The sequence below is a fragment of the Argopecten irradians genome, chromosome 2 (assembly GCF_041381155.1).
Source record: "Argopecten irradians isolate NY chromosome 2, Ai_NY, whole genome shotgun sequence".
Classification (NCBI taxonomy): Eukaryota; Metazoa; Mollusca; class Bivalvia; order Pectinida; family Pectinidae; genus Argopecten; species Argopecten irradians.
The window spans coordinates 44,000,847-44,017,093 of NC_091135.1; the positions used below are offsets into that span (position 1 = coordinate 44,000,847).

Genomic DNA, 16,247 nt, shown 5'->3' on the forward strand with positions numbered 1-16,247 from the left:
CATACATACCTGCTCTTCAGTTCTAAGGTAAGGGGTTCTAGAAGCTGTTGACTGTACCCCTGGGGTTCGAATGATAAAGATATTTGTTAAAGGCAGAAGCTGCTAAGACAACAATAAAAAAACAACAGGCAGCCTTTAAAAACTTTTTTTCTTCATCGGTATTTATTTTTAATTCAGCTTTAAGTGAAGAAACACAATACGATGAAGAAGACTTGAGATTGCAGCTCAAATTTCTTGGCCTTGTGTAAAGTTTGTACATTATTAATATTTTCGAAGTAAGTTTAGAATCTTTAATCCTTTGCAGATAAATCTTTGGGGAAAAAAAATGAAATGAAAACCCAGAAAAATAAAACACAAAATTATGTGTTTGAAAAAATTCTGTCAAAGGAAATGAGGAAGGAAGACCATTATGTCACCATTAACCTTGACCTGTTTAACAACACAGATTCCACAGAGATCTGTATGGAGGGTTCTATTATTTACAGACCAACTCAGCCTGATAAACCATTGAACCATCGATGAGCCATTTCAGGTTTTGTAGCAGTAATCTAATTTTCACCAAGATATATGTGTTAGAAAAGCATTCTCCTCATTTGGATGTGAATTCGCTTTTGTTGCATCTATTGATCATTTACAAAATCACGCATCCTAAAATATTGTACATGACATTCCAAAAGACAGAAAATTGATTGTTCCATATGTCTTTATCTAGCCTGTGTCAAGTAGTCAGGCTTTTGACAATTTTCTCTGTGTTCATCTGATGTCATTATGAGGGAATTGTGTGGTTCTGTGTTGTCGAAAGACGCAGGACTGCAAATATCAAATTTCTATATGACGTCGCTCTTTTGATCCATTAAATCCACAAATTAATCCACAATAACCAATTGTCATCAGAACTGTGGGTTTGTGTCATTCATCTCGATAGGGATGGAAATCTTATGTAAAACAGTATGATAGTTTATTAATTATTCAAAAGATTTTCTGTGTTAGAACATGACAGATATATGCATAGGCAAATTGTGTTGTCAACAATTATTCCATCTTTGCAAAGATATAGATATCCATTGTGATGTCATTCATTTTTAGCAAAACTTGTGCTGTTTTTCTGAAGAGTATGATGTAACCCACGCAAACACATAATGTTGCAATCAAGAGCTACCCACAAGGGCAGACAACTCTGTTAGATACAGAATATCAATATGGAGACATAGATACACATGTCCATGTTAATGAAAAACAGTACATGTCCTTAAGCCAATGTCACTTTGAGGTCAAATATTACTAAAATCTTGGTACCAATGCAGAGAAATGAATTGAGTTTCGCTCATTATAATATTGCAGAGATTATGGGCAATTGATCTCCATCATCAATAGCCTTGATCTTTTTACAAAGTCACTTGGTTTGGATAACATAAATATTTAAAGGATTTTCAATTTCAAGAGGTCAATTAAGAGACCCAATATGGCAATTCCATTTATTATCATCCAGTTGCCTAAGCTCTGAAATGTTATTTGCCTATATATCAAAGGAAAATCAGTGTCATGGTCAGTTCACAAACACAAAAGCTCCTGCCTTGTACTTTCCCAAAACCCAGTGTGAGATATCCTTCTCACATATGTCCTTGCTTTCAATAAAGGGTGTTATAAAACATTTTTGTGCAAAATCAAGGAATAACAGGTATCAGTATATGGTGTTGTCCATAGAGGGGTTTGGTACAATAGCTTCCTAGAATACCGTAAATTGACATGTATAATTCTATCATGCAAAATTCATATACAGTCCTTTCATGCAAAAAGTGCTTAATTTAATTAAGATTGCTTTTCAGTTCCAATATCTGTGTGTTCCATTTAAAACATATATTTCATAAAATGTGTGTTTCATATATCTAAACTGTTCCTTCAATACAGCTAGAAATTTCTTCCAATATGCCAAGATATGGATTAAAAATTGCAGTTTAAAGAGGAAGATTGTTGGTTTACCCGATGTTGAATCAAAGACACAGACATACTTTTAGATGACGCTGACGTAGTGTATAATACCCATTACAGAAGTCCAAATTGATATAAGTATAGGCGATACTGGAAGCCGCCAGACGCCACGTCACTCGGTCGAAAGATTTATCAATGTTATATTCAAATAAACCTTTAACAAGATGGTTACACTTGGTAGAATTGAAAACTGACATACACATACATTTCTCTTGGCAGGAAAATTGTAACGTTTCGAAAATTTGGTTGAAAGGGAATTGCTGTTTTTGTCTTTGCGACCTGTTTTAAGAGTTGTGTACGGTTGTGTAGATCCTGAATAATGTGTGCCTTAAGGCCGATTCAGTATCGATTTGGTGATAAGTTTAACTTAACATAACTGTGGAGATGTAATAAAATTGGTCGTTATCAAAGAATCTATAGCTATAGGCATTTGGATGTTTGCTAGATTTGTAATTCTTTTTTTTTTTTTTTATCAGAGTTTCTAAGAGATCTAATGAAACTTTTTTTATTCACTGCCTATTGCATGTACAGCAGAACATGTTTGTTTGGGGTGGTTTTAACATTCGTTAAATGTTTTGTGGTTTTAGTTATAATGTTTCAATTTGATTAGATCGGTTGACTTGTAGTGATCTGTGCAAAAATTTTTTTAAACTTAATCGGTATTATCTGTAGATTTTATTTGTTGATTTATCTTGATGGCAATCCTGATAACATTTCAAATGAATGCTGCAGAAGGTTTTTGTGATTGATATCTGATTAGATTAAAAACTTGTATTGTTTTTCGAATAATTATGTTTATGCATTTTTAGCTCACCTGGCCCGAAGGCCATAAATCGATACTTGTCCTAGAGTTCTACATGGATTATAACCAAATTTGGCCTCAAACATCCTTGGGGGAAGGGGAACAGAACTTGTTTAAATTTTGGCTCTGACCCCCCGGGGGCAGGAGGGGCGGGGCCAAATAGGGAAATAAGAGGTAAATATTCGAATTCCTTCAGAAAAGAAACAATGAACCTGTATTCAGAACATGACTTGATATTACAAACCAGGTGAGCGATACAGGCCCTCTGGGCCTCTTGTTTGATTGATAATAAGGTTTTTCTGTTTTTGGTTTTGAGTTTTATGCTCGAGAAAGGATCGAACAAATAGTATTACTGTATATAGTTGCTAATATTCACGAGGGTTTAATTTGTGCTAAATTTGTGAGTCCATCCAAAATCGCGAAATGGTACCACCACGAAATTTATCAAAATCATGGTTTTACGTATTATAGCCTTTTATAAGAATTGTACTTTAAAAGGCTAGACAGATAATTCACAAAAATAAACCACCCGAAAATTCCAAAACAATAAATCGTGAAATTTTACACTGTGAAATTTAGCTACTGTACACTTAACTGTCAATGTAATGGATCCAAATTTGTTGCATCACCCAATGGTAATCAAAAATTGTTTTCCTTACTTACACTCCCTATGTGGTCTTCACCTTTAACTCTGATGATTTATTTTCGTTACTGTCACCCTCTGCTTCAAGGATTAAATTGTTTCTATCTAAAAGCTTTTCTTTAAAACCATATTATGAGTTTTCGTAAAGGCAATCAGAAAAATACAAATGTATGGGGATGAAATAGAAAGTGACAATAAAATACAAATGTATGGGGATGAAATAGAAAGTGACAATAAAATACAAATGTATGGGGATGAAATAGAAAGTGACAATAAAATACAAATGTATGGGGATGAAATAGAAAGTGACAATAAAATACAAATGTGTGGGGATGAAATAGAAAGTGACAATAAAATACAAATGTATGGGGATTAAATAGAAAGTGACAATAAAATACAAATGTATGGGGATGAAATAGAAAGTGACAATAAAATACAAATGTATGGGGATGAAATAGAAAGTGACAATAAAAAAAAAGAAAAATACAAATGTATGGGGATGAAATAGAAAGTGACAATAAAATACAAATGTATGGGGATGAAATAGAAAGTGACAATAAAATACAAATGTATGGGGATGAAATAGAAAGTGACAATAAAATACAAATGTATGGGGATGAAATAGAAAGTGACAATAAAATACAAATGTATGGGGATGAAATAGAAAGTGACAATAAAATACAAATGTATGGGGATGAAATAGAAAGTGACAATAAAATACAAATGTATGGGGATGAAATAGAAAGTGACAATAAAATACAAATGTATGGGGATGAAATAGAAAGTGACAATAAAATACAAATGTGTGGGGATGAAATAGAAAGTGACAATAAAATACAAATGTATGGGGATGAAATAGAAAGTGACAATAAAATACAAATGTATGGGGATGAAATAGAAAGTGACAATAAAATACAAATGTATGGGGATGAAATAGAAAGTGACAATAAAATACAAATGTGTGGGGATGAAATAGAAAGTGACAATAAAATACAAAAGGCGAGGAATAGGAGAAATAATTGCTTTATTTAGCAGCAGGTATTAGTAGAATTGAAAAAAGGGTTTGTTGATAATTTAAACACAAAACTTTCATTTGATTAATTATTAGAGCTGTGAATTCCACATAATGCTTAGTCGGCAGTTATTTTGAAGAATACAAATAACAAGGAAGAAACGGTTGATTTCCCACAGGCATTCTGATCAATAGTGAATTAAGTTCAATAAATAATGCATGTAGTTTGCATGATTTCATTTTTCTTGATCATCAGCCAGATGAATTGATTTGCACTTTAGTTTAAAAGTTCAGATGCCAGTGTTATTACTTCTTATGGAGAAAATAAACCAATGAAGAAGTAATATTAGATTTGATGCAATAATGATATGGTATATTTAATTTGAATGTTTGTTATCAAATGTTAAATTCTCAAAGGAGTCTTTGTAAAGATATACTGATAATAAGATCAGAAAATATATCTAATTTATCTGCAATTTGTTCGAGAAATGGAAGGGAGTGAGTGGCAAGAAATGGAAGGGAGTGGATGATGAGAAATGGAAGGGAGTGGGTGATGAGAAATGGAAGGGAGTGGGTGGCGAGAAATGGAAGGGAATGGGTGATGAGAAATGGAAGGGAGTGAGTGATGAGAAATGGAAGGGAGTGGGTGATGAGAAATGGAAGGGAATGGATGATGAGAAATGGAAGGGAGTGGGTGATGAGAAATGGAGGGGAGTGGATGATGAGAAATTGAAGGGAGTGGGTGATGAGAAATGGAGGGGAGTGGATGATGAGAAATAAAAGGGAGTGGGTGATGAGAAATGGAGGGGAGTGGATGGCGAGAAATGGAAGGGAATGGGTGATGAGAAATGGAAGGGAGTGGGTGGCGAGAAATGGAAGGGTCCATGGGTGATGAGAAATGGAAGGGAGTGGGTGATGAGAAATGGAAGTGAGTGGGTGATGAATGGAAGGGAGTGGATGGCGAGAAATGGAAGGGAGTGGATGATGAAAAATGGAAGGGAGTGGGTGATGAGAAATGGAAGGGAGTGGGTGATGAGAAATGGAAGGGAGTGGGTGATGAGAAATGGAAGGGAGTGGGTGATGAGAAATGGAAGGGAGTGGATGGCGAGAAATGAAAGGGAATGGGTGTTGAGAAATGGTAGGGAGTGGATGATGAGAAATGGAAGGGAGTGGATGGCGAGAAATCGAAGGGAGTGGGTGATGAGAAATGGAAGGGGGTGGATGGCGAGAAATTGAAAGGAGTGGATGATGAGAAATGGAAGGGAGTGGATGTTGAGAAATTTGAGGGAGTGGGTGATGAAAAATGAAAGAGAGTGAGTGGCAAGAAATTGAAGGGAGTGGATGATGAGAAATTGAAGGGAGTGGGTGATGAGAAATGGAAGGGAGTGGGTGGCGAGAAATGGAAGGGTCCATGGGTGATGAGAAATGGAAGGGAGTGGGTGATGAGAAATGGAAGTGAGTGGGTGATGAATGGAAGGGAGTGGATGGCGAGAAATGGAAGGGAGTGGATGATGAAAAATGGAAGGGAGTGGGTGATGAGAAATGGAATGGAGTGGATGGTGAGAAATGGAATGGAGTGGATGGTGAGAAATGGAATGGAGTGTGTGGCACAATGGCTAACAGTAAAACCCTTTCAAATCAAACAGTAGAGGATAAGACGAACAGTTTGAAGATTATACAGGGTATTTGTCTCATCTGAGGTTGACCAGGATTCATTATCAACAGTCAAAATGTCTGCTCTCAAACTATGACAAACATTGTATTTTGATATTTAATCACCCGATTTTCAGCATTTTGAATATTTATGAAAGTGGTTTTTGATAGTAATATCAAATTAAAAAGAAAATGTATTACATGAAAATGAGCAATTTCTCGAGGAATAAAGCCAGGTTTTCGACCAATAGCTGTTTGAGCTAGCCGGGTTTTGTTACATGAAATATATAGGGAGATGTTCGGGACCATGTGATCAGTTAGAAAAATGGGGGGTTATTTGAGGAATGTGGGTTCAAGTTATAGGGGTTATACTGTATATTGTGTTGCCTATAACTGTCCATAATCCCATATTGTTCTCTATTTATTCACATCCTGATGTGTAGAGTGGGGGCGGGAATGTCTTCATTATCATTTTTTCACAGAAAATCCTAAAAGTTTGAACATTGCATTTCAGCCACCATCAAACACTTTTTATTATGTATAGGTTCTATTGATAAAACTGCACACAACTATTTGTTTAGGAGCTTTCAACTTTGAATTGGACCATATGCATAGTGTCATGAAAACAGATAAGGCTATTCTACAAAATCTGCACTGTATCAAAATTTATGTCTCTTGTGTACTGTTTGAAAAAAAACAAAAAGATGTTTAAAACATTAGCATACACATAAACATTTTAATTATCCATTGTCATGTATGAAAATCATGCAATGTTGATTGCCATTTGGTGACGCGGTTTTACATCAATAAAATGATTATGGTATATGAAATTGTTGTGTTTACAATCAATAGATCCTAAAATGACTCAAATTATCAATTGATTGGTCACGAAACAATGCAAAAACATGCCACTTTACACATATAGTCATACCTGTTTACGTGACTGCCAAGGCATAATGTCCATCTCATACGCTATTAGTAGCAATATAGCTTAGACATTAGATCTTAGAGTGATAAAAATGATACAAATGTTGAGATCTCCAAGTAAACCTTTCGGCATGGTCTGTGACTCTTTTTACTTTTATGCTTTATTAATTTCTTTCGGGCTAGAATTCAGCCCAATAAAGTGTATAATTCCTGGTTTTCAGGAAGTAGTTATTCCGATTATACATTGGCTGTGATCATAAACATTAAGTTGTTGTCGAGCTATGTTTGCTGTTCGCTACTAACCACTGTATTGATTTCCTGTTTTACTGTCCAACAAATCCAGTCCGTGTCCTGGTCTATGAGAGCAGCACACTGCTACAATGAAGCAGTGGTTGTTTTTTTTCTTAGAAAATCCTTGGTGTGACGAAAATGCTACAAGGTGACAGTGACAAACTCTTGTTATAATGATGAAGGGGCATGGATTCAGAAACAATACTGTGGCAAAATTTTAAACGTTGTAAAATTGCAATCTAGCCTAATTAAAGAATCCTTTGTTTTTGTTTGATATTCTTCAATATGTTAATCAAGCTACATCATATTTAGATTTCTACTTAGTTTATTTTCTGTAGTGTTAGTGATTTGGCATATTATTTCTAATATGATTTAATATATTTTATGTCGAATGGTTGATATTTTCTTGGCCTTTTAGTACTTTGATCAACAAGTTTGTGACATGTCTGCTAGCAGTAGCTGGTGATTACCTCACAGACTGGCCTGTTTCTCAGCATTAAAAAAACCTACTAGTGCCTTCACACCAAACCATCAGATCATCTTGTGAGGTTCTAAATAGTCCAAAGCATTGAATGTGTCTTCTGATAGTATGACTAATCTTATGCTATAATATTAATCTATTCTGATAATTGGTTAAAATATTATCTTAAAGGCCAATAGACAAATTCAAAGCCTAAAACAGTGAAACCAGTCTATCAGTCTAAAAGAATTTCTGTAGTTCTACATCAAAGATCTATTGCCTTTTAATCTACAAGAAGGAAGTCATTTTACCAAAAAATAACACACATAAGATCTGATCTTGTGACATTTAACATCTAGGGAGAAAGATATTACAATACATTTCTCATACCATAGCTGGGGAAATGCCCACATGTCTGGATGTTACGACCTTCATCATTTATGGGCTATTGTCTGGGAGCAGACGAATTGTTAAAATGTAGTCCTCTCTGGTGTTACCAGATGTCTTACATCTGTGTTCTTTAGTGCCTAAAAAGTGGGGCGCAGACTAATAAACAAACATCATTTATTTACTATGTAAGTTATTGACATGTACATTTTTCAAATTTGATATAAAAACCTGTGAAGTATGGAGTCATGTTGCTTTTCGCGTTTTGCAATGTCTTCAATTTTTTTCATGTAATTCTTTATCACTGTGATTTTCCATAGATAGATCAGAGTTAAGGAGAAATGATGGGATAGCTGTTTAATTAACTTATTTTGTCAGATAATGAATTCCAATTTAGTGCTCTTGCTTTTCTAGAATAGTAATTTTCTTGGTGCAAATGTCTTATCACACTTTTAAGCCAACACAAGATCTTCTTTTCAGATCCAATTTGTTGTGTTGTAATTTGTTACTTTCAAGAAAAAAACCCAATTTGAAGAAAGTTATTGATATATATATATATTTTTCATGAACTGTTTTCTACACTTAAATACAATTTATGATATTTTTTAGTTTTGTAATGGACTTGAAACAAGCTGAAATCTCTCCCTTTGAAGGTCTTCAACATGAAATACATAGGCACAATGTATAAGTATGATTTTATTACACGTGTCTGTTCTGGTAACATCCTGCCCTGCTTCCTACCATTTATCATACTAACTCTCTCTCAATTTAACAGGGAAGGTTTAATAAGAGCATTATAAATTTCAATGTCTTTAACGACTTTTTTATGTAAGTCTACACAAAATAATAAAATAATTTCCATATAAAATATTAACACATCTAATCCTTGAAGTTAGATGAACACTATATTCAAAACCTCAACGTCAATATTTCAGATCATACATGTACTCTAGGTCTTGCACCAGATCATGTCAGCTCCTACACGTTCTCAGGGATTGCCTGTTATCTACACCACTATTCAATTAGTGGCCTGCACATCAGTACTTTTCATTGCCTCTATAAAAATCCTATCAATCCCATTATCAAATTTGTATTGGATTTTTTTTACCTTAGTTCAGATATTTAAGGTTCCTGTGAAATTCTCCAAATTAGTCATAAACCATATTTCCTTTGAACAAGTTCATCTGATCGAGATGTTCAGACAGATAGGTCACGGATTGATTACATTTCGTCCCAACGTTTATGAAATTTCTTGCCATTTCTGACGATCAGGGTCGTGCAAAGTCAGCCAATTATCGTAAAATTTGGTTTTATTTCACTTTATTGATGCTTTACCACAAGACAACATTTCCTGGCACAGCTCATAGGTCACAGGAACTATACTAAAATAGAAAGATATGTGGTTCTCAATCTGTATTCGCTTTGGGAGATCTAGAGTTTGCTCTTTACAAGTAGAAATTGTAGATGCCTTTTTCACCTGAAACTGAAATTAAATGTCTATGATGTATTAAGGATATTGTATTTAATGTAGGTTCAGTTTGTGTAATTGGTTTGTGGTTGGTTTATGTAATTACAGGTGTGTAAAGTTGATCCGACACAAGATACAAGATGGAAGTCCTTACAGAAACACATAGCTACAGACGGAGTCCACAACAGTGACAATCTATCCGGTTCATCTCAAGGTAGGTCACTCAGTACCTTATCACACTCACAACATCCCCCCCCTCCCACCACCACCATCTCACCAGGTCATTTCAAGGTAGGTCACTCAGTACCTTATCACACTCACAACATCCCCCCCTCCCACCACCACCATCTCACCAGGTCATTTCAAGGTAGGTCACTCAGTACCTTATCACACTCACAACATCCCCCCCCCTCCCACCACCACCATCTCACCAGGTCATTTCAAGGTAGGTCACTCAGTACATTATCACACTCACAACATCCCCCCTCCCACCACCACCATCTCACCAGGTCATTTCAAGGTAGGTCACTCAGTACCTTATCACACTCACAACATCCCCCCCTCCCACCACCACCATCTCACCAGGTCATTTCAAGGTAGGTCACTCAGTACCTTATCACACTCACAACATCCCCCCTCCCACCACCACCATCTCACCAGGTCATTTCAAGGTAGGTCACTCAGTACCTTATCACACTCACAACATCCCCCCTCCCACCACCACCATCTCACCAGGTCATTTCAAGGTAGGTCACTCAGTACCTTATCACACTCACAACATCCCCCCTCCCACCACCACCATCTCAACAGGTCATTTCAAGGTAGGTCACTCAGTACCTTATCACACTCACAACAACCCCCTTCCGACCACCACCATCTCACCAGGTCATTTCAAGGTAGGTCACTCAGTACCTTATCACACTCACAACATCCCCCCTCCCACCACCACCATCTCACCAGGTCATTTCAAGGTAGGTCACTCAGTACCTTATCACACTCACAACATCCCCCCTCCCACCACCACCATCTCACCAGGTCATTTCAAGGTAGGTCACTCAGTACCTTATCACACTCACAACACCCCCCTCCCCACCACCACCATCTCACCAGGTCATTTCAAGGTAGGTCACTCAGTACCTTATCACACTCACAACATCCCCCCTCCCACCACCACCATCTCACCAGGTCATTTCAAGGTAGGTCACTCAGTTCTTTATCACACTCACAACATCCCCCCTCCCACCACCACCATCTCACCAGGTCATTTCAAGGTAGATCACTCAGTATCCTATCACCCCCTTCCCCTACCCCATTTTTTTATCTCAAGGTAGGTCATTCAGTGCCACCCGTCTCCCCTCCCAACCTGTTCTGTAAAGATAACGGAGTACTGCACCCATACAGACAGGTCATTGACATTTTTGATGGCAGTGCTAATAGCTCAATCTTTTCTTAATTTACGAGCTCTCGTTGTCACCTCCATCCAAATATAAATAAAATCGTGTACTGTACCTATATCAACCTTATAATACAGAGGTTGATTTAATTGTCTACAAGCTGATGAGGGGAAATCTGAGAGAACATCAACAGCAAAAGGAAATCATGTCTGATCTCATTACTTAACTATAATGACATTGGTATCAAAGCTCGGTATCCTAGCACCTAACCTACATCTGAAGCTGGGCTCACGTTAAGTATCTTTCCTCGGTGGTTGTTTGTTGCTTTGAGTTTAATTAATTGTCCCATTGGTAGTCTAATATGAGACACTGTGGCAGCTGGACTGGTCAATATTCCCTCAAATAAAACCGTCATTCTAAAAGAATCAATCTCAACAGCTCAGACCAGTCTGTTTCTCAGCTTCATAAAAACACATATCATGATAGATTTGAAGTGAATTACACAATTGTCATTTACCACCATTTTGATCTCCCACTGAGAAAATCTAGGGCAAATGTCTTAATATACTTAAGTATCAATTAGGGTTGTTGACCAGTCAACTCTACAATCTGTGATATAATATATTCATATGACATAAAACACAATCACTAATTAAAATAAAATACATTCATTGTGTTATTTGTGTGAGCTATGTAATAAATACCAATTAAGCACAATGAAGTCATATTCATGGCCGTTGATCATTTTGATTAAGCAAAACCTGACAATTTGTGTTAACAAACACATTACTACAGTTACAGAGGTTGGCAGTCTGGACGCTTTACTGATTTTAAGTATGTCTTAATGGACACAGAAGGCTCATCCTTTAAAAACCTTACTATATGTGAAGCGTTGATGTTAATCACCATCAACTGATGAAAAAGATAGTGGTGACAGATTGATGCTGGATATACATTATGGTTGATCAGAAGTGCCTCAATATCCTGTGGTGTGGAACACACACACTGTTTTTTCATATCGTGAAGAATTTTATATTTGTAGCTTGTCTTTTATGTTAAATATGTCTAGATCTGTGAAACATTCTCAGCTTGTAAAATGATTATAGTCTGAAAGCTTATATGGAGGGTCCATTACCATTTAATCAATTTATTTCCACAATTGAAACATTTCAAAAAATGATGTTACAAAGTAGATGAGACGACAATGTGTTATTAAGTTTGAAAGAATTGTTAAGGACTAGTCAAAATGATAAGTAGTCAATTTATCATTATAACAGAATGTCTTGGTTCTTAAAAAAACTTTCTGCTGATATCAGCAAAACATGATGACAGCTTAAGAAGAAATGTTATACTGCTTGCAATTAATGGTGACAAACATGAAGCTGCTAGCATGCAAGTAAATGTTAAAAAAACATGAAGCTGCTAGCATGCAAGTAAATGTAAAAAAAACATGAAGCTGCTAGCATGCAAGTAAATGTAAAAAAAACATGAAGCTGCTAGCATGCAAGTAAATGTTAAAAAACATGAAGCTGCTAGCTGCTAGCATGCAAGTAAATGTTAAAAAAACATGAAGCTGCTAGCATGCAAGTAAATGTTAAAAAAACATGAAGCTGCTAGCATGCAAGTAAATGTTAAAAAACATGAAGCTGCTAGCATGCAAGTAAATGTTAAAAAAACATGAAGCTGCTAGCATGCAAGTAAATGTTAAAAAAACATGAAGCTGCTAGCATGCAGTTAAATGTAATAAGCATGAAGCTGCTAGCATGCAAGTAAATGTAAAAAAAACATGAAGCTGCTAGCATGCAGTTAAATGTAATAAGCATGAAGCTGCTAGTATGCAAGTAAATGTAAAAAAAAACATGAAGCTGCTAGCATGCAAGTAAATGTAAAAAAAACATGAAGCTGCTAGCATGCAAGTAAATGTTAAAAAAACATGAAGCTGCTAGCATGCAGTTAAATGTAATAAGCATGAATGCTGCTAGCATGCAAGTAAATGTTAAAAAAACATGAAGCTGCTAGCATGCAAGTAAATGTTAAAAAACATGAAGCTGCTAGCATGCAAGTAAATGTTAAAAAAACATGAAGCTGCTAGCATGCAGTTAAATGTAATAAGCATGAAGCTGCTAGCATGCAAGTAAATGTTAAAAAAAACATGAAGCTGCTAGCATGCAAGTAAATGTTAAAAAACATGAAGCTGCTAGCTGCTAGCATGCAAGTAAATGTTAAAAAAACATGAAGCTGCTAGCATGCAAGTAAATGTTAAAAAAACATGAAGCTGCTAGCATGCAAGTAAATGTTAAAAAAACATGAAGCTGCTAACATGCAAGTAAATGTTAAAAAAACATGAAGCTGCTAGCATGCAGTTAAATGTAATAAGCATGAAGCTGCTAGCATGCAATTAAATGTAATAAGCATGAAGCTGCTAGCATGCAAATTAAATGTAATAAGCATGAAGCTGCTAGCATGCAATTAAATGTAATAAGCATGAAGCTGCTAGCATGCAAGTAAATGTTAAAAAAACATGAAGCTGCTAGCATGCAAGTAAATGTTAAAAAAACATGAAGCTGCTAGCATGCAAGTAAATGTTAAAAAAACATGAAGCTGCTAGCATGCAAGTAAATGTTAAAAAAACATGAAGCTGCTAGCATGCAAGTAAATGTTAAAAAACATGAAGCTGCTAGCTGCTAGCATGCAAGTAAATGTTAAAAAAACATGAAGCTGCTAGCATGCAAGTAAATGTTAAAAAAACATGAAGCTGCTAGCATGCAATTAAATGTAATAAGCATGAAGCTGCTTGCTTGCAGTAAAATGTCATAAGCACAAAGCTTCTTGCTTGCAATTAAAAGTAATAAGGATGTAGTTGCTTGCTTGCAATTAAATTTAACAAGCCAGCAGCTATTTGAAGCTCTTTGATTTCAATTAGAGGTAACAAGCATGAAACTGCTTGATTGCAATTAAATGTTAAACAAGCATGAAACTGCTTGCATGCAATTAAAGATTGAACAAGCATTAAGCTGTTTGCTTGCAATTGATGATAACAAGCATGGAGCTGCTTGCTTGCAGTCAAATTTAACAATTGTACATCTCTTTCAATGGAATCTGCTTGATTTCAATTAAAGGTAAACAAGCATGAAACTGCTTGCTTGCAATTAGATTCAACAAGCATGCAGCTATTTCATTTGAAGTTGCTTGATTTCAATCAAAAGTAACAAGCATAAAACTGCTTGATTACAATTAAAGGTTGAACAAGCATTAAGCTGTTTGCTTGGAATTAATGAAAACGAGCATGGAACTGCTTGATTTCAGTGAAAGGTAACAATCATGAAAGTGCTTGATTGCAATTAAAGGTTGAACAAGCATGGAGCTGCTTGCTTGCAATAAATTATAACAACCATGCTTGTTAAATTTAATTGCAAGCAAACAGCTATTTGAAGATGCTTGCACTCACTGGTAATGATAATAAGGTTTGAACTGCTTGCTAGCAATTAAATTTAACAAGCATACAACTATTTTAAGCTGCTTGATTTTATTTTAAGTTAACAAGCATGAAACTGCTTGATTGCAATTAAAGGTTGAACAAGCATTAAGCAGGTTGCTTGAAGTTAATGGTTACCAGCATGGAGTTGCTTGTTACCTTTAATTGCAAGCAGTATTGGACCTACTTGGCAAAAGTATTTAGGATTATTAATTTTAATTTTGTAACATGCCTTGAATGGGGTAACTGGAGGTAGAATTTGTTTAATTAAATTGATCTTTGAACACATATATTTTGTATGAAAGATTACAGTCATAGATGATCTATGCACCTTAAAACTGAAAACGAAACAATTGAAAAAGAAGACCCTTATAATTTAACTATAGTGCAAGGTAATAGAGCACCAAGTACAATGTTCTTGTTTAATTTTCTGCAGGGAACTTAAAAATTATAAAGGCTGGTATACATGTTAGAAATAAGCCAATTATCTAAAAATAGAATTTATTTGATTTATTTGGCAAATTTATAACTAAAGATGAGTAACTGATATTCAGTTAAAACATTATTGTTACTGTAGTACCTTTATGGTTTTCAATATAGGCCCAACTTTAACTTAATTAACGTTTACCAACACATACCTTAATAAATACGTACCTATAAGTTTACACATACCTAATTATTAGATGGTGTTGCTGTTAACTGCATCCTTTTATAGACAGTGGAGACCTCCACTAGCCTTTGATATCGTTCAAAGATGGACACATATAAATGGTAATTTCCTCCATGAATTAGCAGGATAGCCTCATATCAATTCCGAATTCTCATGAGAATGAAGGATAAACATAAAATCTGTTTAAGAAAAAGCCTTAGATAGATAAAAGCCTTGTCACGCAGTCTTTAACCAAAATAAATCTAAATCAACTGGTCAGTCAGACAGTCTTTCATGTGTAGTTCATCTGAGGGCTAAGTGTTCCTAAGGTGTAGATGAAATCTTTAATTTAAATATAAATGACAAAACCAACCATCGGGATATGAAAGAGACGGGGGATAAGGAAGGGAAAGACCTCCTGGCTTGTCCCTTGAATCCCTTCTTAATAGTTTTCTATTGTTTTAATGCACGCTTCCTCCTTTTTAGCAAATTAAGCTTTCATGATTGCCACTAAATGGCCTTTGAATGGATGAAAATACATTCTGTAATGTCACTCTGGCGTTCTAAGGGAAAAAAGGGAAAAATGAAGAAAGGAATATGGCAGGCATTATGTGTAATACTGCAATAGACTCAAGTTGCCTGAGTCTGTAATACATGGCTATACCCATGCAATACAGCTTCATGATGTCATGGCATCAATGGACTATTATTGGCTATTAAAGGGACAATTCAGTGAGGCTAATTCTTTTACATAAACTTGAAGCAAAATATGACATAAATGTATTGTTCTACATTTTTCATGAAAAATAACAAGAAATATCGACAAATTCCAAGACATTGTTAAGTCTTTTTACTGATATTGTTGAAATTCCAAATCGTCGATTAATATGCAGGTACAACATGTACGCTGTACCCATACCCGAGTCAAAGTCACTCACGTTAAACAAATGAAATACATAACCACTGAGGAGTTAATGAAATTATTTTTAGACAATGAACATGTATCTTATAAGGTAAACACACTACTGTAAGAGCGATTTGAGTAGTTCTAGATAAAAAAAGGATTTGCTACACTGGCAAGGGCCAGGGTTCGGCAT

The 16,247-nt window shown here is 35.5% G+C and overlaps 1 protein-coding gene across 1 annotated transcript in view; it reads left to right on the forward strand.

The window, feature by feature from the left end:
• Positions 1–16,247, forward strand: part of LOC138315619 (ATP-dependent RNA helicase DDX1-like) — a 293,511-nt gene that overhangs the window by 106,983 nt on the left and 170,281 nt on the right. The window contains exon 21 of the mRNA XM_069256771.1: positions 9,741–9,846. Coding sequence (XP_069112872.1) covers positions 9,741–9,846 — 106 coding nt within the window. The remainder of the gene's footprint in view (positions 1–9,740; positions 9,847–16,247) is intronic.